This window comes from Brachyistius frenatus, unplaced genomic scaffold (assembly GCF_029030835.1).
Source record: "Brachyistius frenatus isolate BFR_SWC_R1_liver_20210118 unplaced genomic scaffold, ASM2903083v1 Contig_66, whole genome shotgun sequence".
NCBI lineage: Eukaryota > Metazoa > Chordata > Actinopteri > Embiotocidae > Brachyistius > Brachyistius frenatus.
The window spans coordinates 742,401-754,347 of NW_027210665.1; the positions used below are offsets into that span (position 1 = coordinate 742,401).

The 11,947-nt window shown below is 40.1% G+C and overlaps 1 protein-coding gene across 1 annotated transcript in view; it reads right to left on the reverse strand.

Moving 5' to 3' along the window:
* Positions 1–9,758, reverse strand: part of itgbl1 (integrin, beta-like 1) — a 42,673-nt gene extending 32,915 nt beyond the window's left edge. Inside the window, exons 1-2 of the mRNA XM_069706963.1 lie at positions 9,497–9,758; positions 5,380–5,582 (exon numbers count right to left, since the gene is read on the reverse strand). Coding sequence (XP_069563064.1) covers positions 5,380–5,582; positions 9,497–9,588 — 295 coding nt within the window. The 5' untranslated portion in view covers positions 9,589–9,758. The remainder of the gene's footprint in view (positions 1–5,379; positions 5,583–9,496) is intronic.
* Positions 9,759–11,947: the final 2,189 nt, after the last annotated feature.

Here is an 11,947-nt window from a genome sequence, read left to right on the forward strand (position 1 = left end):
ACTTGGACGGACTTAAGTGGCTCTTTCTCCTTGCAGCCCACGCTGGAATCATTAGGTGACTCACCACATGGGCACACTGCCCGGTAAAGCTCAGAATATCTAAATGAGAGCACATCAAAATATGTATTTGAAAAAAAAAGATAGAGCGATGAACAATTTAATGGGCTGTAACAGCTCAAGGACTGCATTGCACTGCGGCTCGCTATTTGCTGTTTTTTTTCTCTTTCTCTGGGAGATCAACAGAAATTATGCACTAAACCTATTGGTGACTTTGGACAGACATCCAATAATTAGTTGTTCTCCCATGATTAGTTTATATCATCTGTCTATAATGTGTCCATATTGGAAGCAACATCATAAACTTATGCAATACTGACAGAAAGTGAATCTGGAGGAGTTTATTGTGGAACAGCAGTGGCCAAACTGACTTCACATGTGCTGCCGTCATAAAACCCCCTTGGGTGGCTCTCACAGAGGGCGCAGAGGCTCGGGGCAGCGCCAGGGAAAGAACGGAGGCTCTGAAAGCCCAGAGCCTGAGCGATAGAGGCAGAGGTAGAGAGGTTAAAATGTGTTCTGACAGAACCCCGAAACAGCCATCCATCGGGGGAAACTTTTTGCTCTTATGCTTGCACCTCTCTATTGCAACTGCTCCTTTGAGATGGGGTGAGAAGGCCACGCGTACGATAAAGTCTGCAAGAATCACACAGTTACAGATTGTTCTGGATTGCAGATATACTCGACTTTCTCCCTCAATCCACTTCAGTGGCAGCGGAGATGGTAGTTGTTCGTCAAGATGTGGTGAGAACTTTTGACCCCTGTTGGATCAAACATTTTATGTACTGGTAGTGTTGCTGCATCAAGTCTTTGATCCGCCTCTTTTGCTTTCCACACCAATTGTTTACCTGCATGCAACCAAAGCCTGCTCAAACCTGATTGGTTGGTACTTCTTGGACTATAAATGGACTACAAACAGAACCTCAAGTGTTTCCCATACCCACATCGTTGCCAACAGATTCTGCTTTTAAATGAAGTTATCCGTCTATAGAGATTAAACCACACAAACTATTCATGTGTATATATATATATACGCACACACACACACACACACACACACACTTGAAAGTTATGTTAGCCGGTGATGGTACAATTGCATTTAATTGCTCTTGATTGGAGAGCACTATAGCTTGCACTAGCTAAGATATTTAGCCAAAGTATGGTGCAAGCGGATTTAGTTCAAAACATTGTAGTTACTAAAAATGTTGAAATAGTTTTATGTTCAAACCATATATCCAAAAGAATGCACTGCTCCGTTCGGCACAGACGTGGAGAGTGAGACGGAAAGAGTTTTCATCTGGCTCTTCTATGAAGGGGAAAAAGGGAGAGGCGTGTGAGAAAGAGTATGGAAACTTTGCCACGTTGACCTTCATCTCAGATAATAGGAAAGTTTCCACATAAACTTTATTTGAATATTCCTTCAAGCAGTCAAAACAGTGTTAACTGTTCTGCTGGAACACTTGTCAGACATTGTGTTTATCATGTGCTGTAGATTATTTTACACAGCAGAAGCATATAAGTCAAAAACAAATAGAGGAGTGAAATGACAGGAGGTTTTTGCACAGTTGGTGAACAGATGTTCACCATGTCATCATCCTGTTGCTCTGCTATAAAATGGGATGTGTGTGGGAGGAAAAAAACACATGACAGTTTCAGTGCCTCGTGTATTAAATAACATCATTGCTCCAGTGGTGTTACTGCTAGATATGTCATGTTATGTCGGTTAAAAATAACTTCTATTTTGATAGAATATAAGATATTTGCAGTTTTATCAAGGAACATATCATGGTAATGGGTATTAGTTCTTCCCCAGATCAAGTCGTGCTTTTTCTGACTCTCTGGCTTTGGAGTTGCATGATTGTGATGTGCGGTTACTGGCCCCACCACACTTGCCAGTGTGCATTGTTTGTTGTCCCTCTATGTTGTTCATTTCTCTCCCAGCTCTCCTCTCACTCCAGTCGGTTGAGGCAGATAGCCGGCCACCCCGTAGACTGCTTTTGTCTCATTTCTTCCTTGTTACGAGGGAGTTTTCCTTCCAACTGTTGCAGGAATTGTAAATCTGGGTACCTCTTTATATTATTTTAAGAACCTTACTGTCCCAAAAGCCCTGCGATGACTTATATTGTGATTTGGAGCTATATAAATAAAACTGAATTGAGAAATTGAATAGTGTACCATAATATTGGCCATAGTATAAAAAAAACAGCGACATGATAAAACCCGGAGTGTTTTTTTTCTGTCAATTCAAGGCGCTACTTTGCAGCAGTTTGCTAATTTTGGTGTAGTTCTGTGATGACGTTGCACAGAAACCCATCTGTGCACCAAAGACAATGGAAACTCCTTCCAAAAAGAATTGAGAACTCACTTCAAACCTCTTTTGTGTACTACGTATCCCTACACAAAAAACAACAACTTAAAATTATATCAACTTCTTGAATGTGCTATCATACCCCCCCCCCAAAAAAAGAAAAAACACCCACTTTGAATTGTTGCTCTCATTAAGAGGGTTTTTAATTAGCCTGTGTTAAATCAAATGCAAGGTAAAAATAACATCTCAATGCCAGGAAAGCTAATGTTTTTGGAAAAGAAAAGCACACACTTTATCCCTAAGGAGAAAAATCTATTGGATCTTATCAGTGGGCAGTTGTGAGAGGCAGCGATAAGGGAGCCGCAGGGAGAGGAATTGGCTGCCCATCTCAGGAAGCAGACCATGCATGCTGCATAGGCATTGGGTGTTTGTGTGTGTGTGTGTGTGTGTGTGTGTGTGTGTGTGTGTGTGTGTGTGTGTGTGTGTGTGTGTGTGTGTGTGTGTGTGTGTGTGTGTGTGTGTGTGTGTGTGTGTGTGTGTGTGTGTGGGTGGGTGGGTGGATGGGTGGGTGTATGTGTATAGAGGGATCTTCTTTTTAACACGCTTTGAATGTAATTGCAAGGCCCTATAGCCACATGGGCATATGATTGTATGAACATGTGGCATTGTGCATTATGATTGTACACATTTGTATGTGTAGTTGAGTGTTACACTTTGAGAATGAACCTGATCCTTTTTGTGTGTGTGTGTGTGTGTGTGTGTGTGTGTGTGTGTGTGTGTGTGTGTGTGTGTGTGTGTGTGTGTGTGTGTGTGTGTGTGTGTGTGTGTGTGTGTGTGTGTGTGTGTGTGTGTGTGTGTGTGTGTGTGTGTGTGAAACCCCATCCCTCTTCTGATGCATCTAGGTTCTATTGGCAGTCTGTGTACCAGTGAGTGAAACCCCATTATCAGGCTGAACCAGGGCCTCGCTCCAGACTGCTGAACCATAATGAGTTCCTCACAGCAGCCAACTTGTCTACCCAAATAAATCACTCGTCCCCTCACGTGCATGCACACACACGCGCGCGCACACACACACACACACACACACACACACACACACACACACACACACACACACACACACACACACACACACACACACACACACACACACACACACACACACACACACACACACACACACACACACACACACACACACACACACACACACATATCTCCATTAGACCTGTTCTGCATGCACACATATCTCCATTAGACCTGTTCTGCATGCACACATATCTCCATTAAACGTTGACACTCATAGCCCGGTGACTACAGAGGACACTGAACAAACAAAAAGATGAGAAATATTTGTTCAACATACAGAAGCGAGCCTCTCTGACAACTTTCAAGGTAACAGGTTGCAAGCAGACCTCTTTTAGAGAAGTTACTGCTCTGCCTCATTTACCAGAACATTAGGTACATTTCGATAAAACTAATCCAGCTAATACAATAACTCTGCAATACATCCTACCCTTGTGGGAATCAAATCAACACCTAAACATTGTTTTGTCCAAATCAAGTGTTTTGAGCCTCTATTAAAACATTTTTGAACACTTTAGGGGTACCAGAATAAACTTTAAACATAGCAATGAAGTATTATTAAGTTGACATCAAGCAGAAATGGAGCAAGAGTAACACTCACTTGGAGTCATGTTTTTCGTCCAACATTAACTCCCTTTTTAGATCTGTTCTGCTCTCCAACTACTCCTGATGGAAATATCTGTCTCTGAATGCTCTCTTAGGTTTATCAGGTCATTGCAAACTTTGTCTGTGCCATCTGGCTGCAGTGTACAGCAGGTTTTTAGAGCTTTTTATGCTGAAAACAGCTACTTGCATCTGAAAACGACACTGATGAGCGCAGTGAGAAGTAAATAAATAAATGAATCCAAAATGAACCAAAACAAAACATGAGATAAAAGATGCTCGAAAAGCAATCAATAGGAGCAATCTTATTCACGTTACATGCAACCACTTTTATTCATTGTTAATAATATAAATATTGATTGTGTCAGATTTAACAAAAGAGCTCCATAAACTACTGCCTTTAAATACGACCAAATCTGCCTTAACTAGTTTTAAGAAAAATGGCTCATTGTAACCTAGATGAAGGTCAGATATATTGCAGGACTGTTGTATTAGATTGCATTAGTTTTAGCTAAGTCTGGCTAATAAATTGGCAACTGAGTGTAAAATCAATATCCCTTTTCTATTTAGTGATGTAACAGCTTTTCTGATGATGTCAAAGCTGCTTAATAGGCTTTGTGAAGTAAAGTTGAGTTCCTGATCAACCATGATTCAACTCGTTTTTGAGTGTGGATGCACCCTGAAGTGTTCTCTACGAGAACTTGTCAAATGTCAGCCAATACGGTGAGTTCAAAGCCGTGCGTACCAATGAAAGCTAATGCCTCGGTAACATTAATGAACTAACCAGCTGCCTGTTACCAGTGAAACCCTTTGAAGTGCTGCCAAGGCAATGTTGGCTCTCAAAGACACAATACTGCTACACCCCTCTGAGTTGCCAATAAAGAAAGACACAGGGTAACCAAAATAGTCTCAAACCACTCTGAGTCTAAAATACCTATTTCTTGATTTAAAATTATATCAAATGGATGGGATATTGGAGCCTGTTAAGGTTTAAACTAATGCAGTAGGATTTTGAATGACACAGTTATGTTACTATTGCTCCAGCACCTGGCTGAAACACACACCCAACATCAGCTGGAGAGTCCATTTGCCAAACTCCTCTGATGTAAACCCACAGTGAAGATATCTGCTGTCTCACTTACTGACCCATCACTAACAACCGTATCCAAGTAGTAAAAGATGTGGAGTCCTGTACCTGCACTACAGAGTCACGTCAAATGTCAAATATTTTTTACGACAGTACGGATTAAAGAATAGCCAGCGGTGATGTAACATTTCAAACTTTTCACTGTAATACCAAACCATCACTTTGTTACCACTGTACTCACCATTGCAAAGTTTCCCATTATATGTGGTACAGACCCAGTCGTGGCAGTTGCAGCGGGGCCCGTAGAACTTCCCGGGATCCGTGGCCTCGCAGATGCAGATGCCGCAGTCACACCTGCCCCTCCCACTGCAGATCTTGCCATCAGGCGTCCGGCAGCGGCGCAGGGACGACTCCGCGGACAGCTTGCACACACCACCCACCTGGCTGGGAAGAAGAGAGAAGGTCAGTTGTTCTGCAGCTTCGGAAACTTCTGAGGTCAAAGGTATAGTGTGCTGCCACCCGTGTCTGTTTGAAATAGAAATAGAAAATGCCACATCCGAGCGTAAATTCCTTCGCTCCGATATGGCAGCAACAGCTACCTTCAAACGTCACAAAGGGCCTATTTAAAAGGCCTGTAGTCAGAACTCTGTGTGTTTGTTATTATAGCAGGAATGAACAGACTCAGCAAACACATTAATTTCTTCCCCCTGTGAGCATTTATAGTTTCATAGTTTTTGGCTCAAAGATGAGCCCATGCAGTTTCATTGCCTCGCTCTCTAATTCTCTGTCAACTGTCATTCACATACAAATTTGGTGACACATAAAAGTAACTTTCAACTTCCTTTCACTTTCACAATTTTTGGGTATTTCACTTCATGGAAGAATGAAACTCTAAAGTAAAAAAAAAAAAAAAAAGTGGGAATGAAACTCCTCAGAGCACCATCAGTCTGTTTGTGTCTATATCAAAGAAAAACAAATGCTTTGGAAAAACAAAGTTAAATAATTCAAACAAATCAAAGAGCACAGGGACAAATTCATGGAGCACACTGTAGCAGCTGTTGCAGCTCTTCAGTTTTGCTCCATAGGGTCTCTCTGAGATTTGTTTCATTTGGATGCCGTCTGACATTCTTCATCTAGTCCTGCCCTCTCTTGATATTGGCCAGCAGTCCAGTTTGGGAAAAGCAGACACATTTCAAACAATCGGCAGCTCAAGTGTTCCTGACAATCCCATTAAAATTAAATACAGGATGTGTGTGTTCCGTGTGTTATGAGGAGGTTATACAAGTTCCTTTTTTCGCCCAGGCTTCAAGCTGTAATGGCCTATTTAAGCTTGACCACACTCCTCTGCAAAGCAGCGCACTGAATTTCAAATGGATCTGGTAATCAGAATGAGCCTCAGTCTTTTACCATGACAACGTGACATTCAGATGACTTCCTGCAGTCAAGCATGACCTTTGACTATTTTACTTTAACATTCCTGCTCCAGCCTTCCTCAGCAATACTACAGCTGCTCTGCCGCTGTCAGCGTTGTTTCTTCTGTGCGTTGCCTCCCTCGATTCAGCCTCAGCAACATTCAACTTTGTCATGATAGGTTAAGCAGTCCAGAACATGGTACGGAAGACAATGATGGTGGGGATCTTTGCATTTCAGGCTTCACAAGCTCACTTCCTTCCCCAACCTGTATGCAGGGAGTGAAGCGGTCTCTTTTTCATAAATAAGGCATTTCAACTGAACTTAAATGGTTGAGTTCCACAAGGTATGACTGACGAAAACATTGGGTTTGCTATCGCTTTTTTACTACTTTTTTAGGACAAATAGGACAATTAAAGTCCCCATCATAGAGGTTAAGGCTTTACCCCGATGTTGTAGCCTAAACCAGATCTGGATTGGGCAGCCGTTGTCGTTTTTTTAACCTGCTGATTATATTTCAGCAAGACTTGTGCATTAAGTATCTCGCCTCAAAATGCTTCCTGTTGAGGGTCAGGGAGCAAGAGTCTGCCTGTGGCTCTGTCAGTCCAGCAGTGAATCCTTCCTGTAGGTCCCCAGGTTCTGTCAAAGGAACAATTTAAACCCACAGAGAATATTCATTCAAACAGCTTTGTCGGTAACACTGACCTTGGCCATGTAAATGAGCAGTTTGTGCTCCCTATTGGTTAAATTGAGCTCTCCTCTCATTTAAAGTACTAAAAATAGTGATAACTCACCTCGTGCCGAAGAACAACAGGGGTTCTTTTACATCCAGGACAATGAAGTCAGTCATTATTGTGTCTAGAAAAAAAACTATAGATCGTATAGTTTTGGGGGCATCATCATCTTTTTATCATCTTCCATGGATTTGTAGAGAACAAAATCAAAATCCAGTATTATGTATTATTACTCACCTTAATCATGCGCTGCAAATGTATTCCCTTCTAATAAAAATAGCACTGCATTAATTGTAAGGATTGCTCAATCGGTAGAAAGACACAGGCACTGCAGCTGAAATCATTACTTTCATCAAATGTGAAAAAAGATGCAAAATTAAGGTGAGAAAGAGATGGCCCGTTATCTTAGCTGCATATATAGATACAGCAACAATCACAGTCTGCCTGCAGGATGGTGTACGTTGATAGAATTGGAGGTACAATCTGATGATCAGGGAACAATCCATTATAAGACTTAAACTAATGGGTTTCTACCAGTGAAATGAGCTTACTGTATACTATTTAACTGCATTAAAAAAATAACTAGTTGTCAGTGATCTCTATTACTAATTGAGAAACCACCATGGGAAGAAAAGCAAAGGCAGCAAACACTTTAGACACAGCAGAAGATGCTCAAAATGTAAATTTATAACAAGTCACAGTTCCCACTTTACATAGTTTAGTGTTGCAGTAGTGCTCTTAGAAATGGCATTCAATATCTAAGAAGCAAGGACCCAATCCAAATTGTTGTTTTGCAATTTTCTTACCGATTATGCTTTTTTTTTTTTTTTTTTTTTTTTAACCTTTAAAGGCATTTTTTTTTTTAGTTGTGTGGCTTAGTTTTGTAACATTTCAAGAAAAAAATTCTAAACAAAACTTTACAGGCTTGATTATTGATGGTTTTTTTTTTTTTGTCATGGCTTTGTGTGGGAACATATCTCTGGTGCATCATGTGACTTGCAGTTTCTACTGTAGCCTCTATGCAAAAATAACATGTTGCTGCTCCTGGGGATTTTTGTTGCCCTCTGAACTAGAGCCTGTCTGGAGGGAAAGGTGTGGGTTAAAAATAATAAATGTAATGTCACCTTATAGTACAGGTGGAGCCCTGCAACCTTAATCTAAGATGTTCTTACATTGTGGATGTTGAGTGAGCTGGGCAGGACATGTATATTTCATAACACTCCTCGCCTGTGCCCACAGAACTGAGGTTACTAAGCATACCTTTGCTGCTCAATGTTCCACACCTTATGTTTTATGATGACATAACTGGCACATGAACAAGGTAGAGTTTATATGTACATGCATTGGACAAACAGAGGAAAACACGGTAATCACCTGGAGTCGCAGTATATGCAATAAATATGCACTTTACAGTAAGTCATGCATATCATAATTGCTACACAGGCATGGTGCACCTGCTCGGAATAAAATCCCCCTCTGCAGCTGAGTTAAGTTGAAATCATATGGCAGTACTTACAGACCAACTGGGACTCCACTGTAAAAAAAAAAAAAAAAAAAAAAAAAATTCCATATTCATGTAGCCAACTCTAGCCACTGACTATATGTTGTTTCTTCGATTTTTCACACTTGATTCCAACTCAGTTGAACCTTTTTTTTTAGTCATGCAGCATGTGTTAAGTTAAACATTCCTCATTTTATGAAGTAAAACAGTACTAGTAGTACAAATTTTGCACAAATTAGGTTTTTGGATTAACCTCCTTATATTAATCTTGTTTGTGGCTACTAATTATGGCTATTGCAAAACCTTTTGAAATCCATAACTCTGGCAGCAGCAAATATGTCACTAAAGCTTATTTTTTTCACTAAACTTACAACCATGAAAGTTGTCATAACATTGTTATGGTCGTACACGTCAGCTGCTGGGTTACAAAAAAAAATTAAGAGAGAAATTGCGTTTGATAATAAAAAAACAGAGAAGCAGGCTTTTACCCTCTGACTTGGCATGCAGCTTTATGACAGCTGCCAAGTAAACCAGCATAAAGAAACTGCACAAGAAAATACAAACTATATGCATAGGCTACCCTAAAGTGTCCTACATTGTACTTCCAAATGTTGTCTTTGTCAGCAAAACTCTGCACCTCCCTCTCCCTTCTTGCTCCCGAGATTGCATGAAAATAAACAAGAAAAAAAACACAAAGCTCTGTGGAAACTCACCTCACCGACTGTAACAAAGTGTCCTCAACGGCAGAGAGCAGGATCAGAAACAACGGCACTAACATGGACTGTACCAAAACCTCAGTGTGCATGTTTAAATCCCACAGAAACCTGAAGTAAAGTAGCTTAAAGGAATTTCCCAAGCTTTCTTCCCTTAAACTGACAGGACAGGAAGAGAGAGAGTGAGAGGGGAAAAGAAAAGAAGGAAAGAAAGAGCAGCAGGCTGGCCTGAACTGGCTCAATCCCTGCAGAGGCCAGCAGTGCTCTCTGTACAAGTGCCTTTGATTAGTCTTGACTCTCAGACATGGGCAGGAGCCGGAGTGGGGAAACCTGCCAAAATGAAAAGTTAAGTCACCAGTTTGAGATGTAATTAGAAGCAGACTGTTTTTCTAATTTCTTGTTTCATTCCCCCCCTCCCCCTTCCTTTTCTAAAATGATCTCTGTGTGGTGCAGTAGGTTTTCTTTCTAGCTTTTCTTTTCATGTTGTTCATGATAAATCACCCCCAAATCAATGCTCATCTTTTTTTTCCTTGAAAGATATTTTAACATGTCAAGAGGAAAAGCATTAATGAAAATAAATCAATAATGATGAAATAATTAACTAATAATGACTGAATCCCATTTCAGTGCTGTACATGCTGGCTCACTCTCACTGCATGGCCTACTGAAACACTTTTACATTACATTTCATTTCGCTTATGCTTTTATCCAAAGCGACTTGCAATAAGTGCATTTCAACCATGAGGGTACACAACCCAGAACAACAGGAATCCAGAAAATACAATTTCTCCAAGAAAGCCAAACTTCAGTGCTATCAGTAAGTGCCATTTTAAGTGCTACTAAAGTTATACTATTCAAGGTAAAGTTGGAAGAGGTGTGTTTTTAGTTTGCGGCGGAAGATGTACAGAGTTTCCACTGTCCTGATGTCGGTGGGGAGCTTATTCCACCATTTAGGAGCCAGGACAGCAAACAGTCGTGATTTTGTAGAGTGAACACTTGCACTGAATGGAGTGATATTTAATGTTATTAGTAACATGTGTGTTTCCAACTTCAAGTCAAAAGCCAGATGTGTATTACAATGGAAAAGCCTGTGTGCTTTAAACATTACTACGAGACTAATTCATTTTTATTTTAAGTCTTAAATTGCATTTCTTCTCATTCAAAGATTCATTACCAGCCAATCTGGGCCAAAGTCTGGGACAAACTGCCTTGTAAATATAGCAGACTGACATGTAACATTCCTTCTTCAGTGAATATAGCAATGCCTAAGCTGAGGCAGAATACCATGGTATCGCTGACCATTTTTGCGGTACACTTGTTTCCTGAAAAGCTCAGGTGTTATTTATAATATTTACAGTGGCTTTCTTTCAGGGGCCCTCCTCCCTATACTAAGATACAATGTTCATGTTTGTCAAATACTTTTCACAGCATAATCATCATATAATTTTGCTGTTGTTCATGATGTTGAGGGGACTCTCAATAATAGGTATAACCATTTACAAGGCTATAAATGGTCAGTATCTTGACCAAAATATGTGACTGAATCAGAGTATTTGTTCAATGGAAGTTCTTGAAAACCAATAATTTAAACCAAGGGAGCATCACTCACTGGTATACTAGATTATTAGCTTCTATGTTAATATAGACAAAACTTTTTTTTTTTTTTTTTTTTTTTAATATTTCAATGAAAAAAGTGGTTTCATCCTATTTGATCAATAAAAGGATCAATTTATAGGTCAAAGATATAAGCAATTGGTTTAATCTGTGCTCTTTTCATAAAGGCGTTAAACCTCACCATATTTCACAGAGACTATGCGACTGTAATTTTAGCGTTGATTCATTTTATTGACTTCGGAAAATATATTTTAACTGGCAGGGTTTTTCTACAAGTTGTGATTTTCCCCACTATTTTATTCACCTTCATAAAATGTAGGCTAATTCTCCCTTATTAAAACATTTGAATGATTCCTTATGTTTTTAAAGTAGCCCATGTGTTTGAAAAATAGTGATCTCCGAGTTGAACCCACGCAGAATTGATTTCATGTGTTTAAACCATCCCGTATGAAATGGAGTTAATTGTTCAGATATTATACCACATCTGTGTCTGCACATTTTGTACTCTGTCTGTGGACGGCTGCGAAAACTACACGTGGCAACCTTTCAACACATGGGAACTCCAGAGTGCTGAGTTGACCTGTAAAAACATGCTTAATAAGTTGTATCAAACTAAAACAAGAAATGAATTAAAACAGAAAAAACAAACAAACAAAAAAACATGAAGGTTACAATGAAGGTGGTGATCAGACAAAATGTATCAATTCCACAGGTGAGGACAATCGAGCCAAATACTGTAACATGCGTTTGAGAGACAGTGATGCAGCAACATGAGGAGCTTAAGCTGTTACCATGGTAACGGCGGCGCGCGCGCCTCCGCAGCACGAGCTGGTGCTG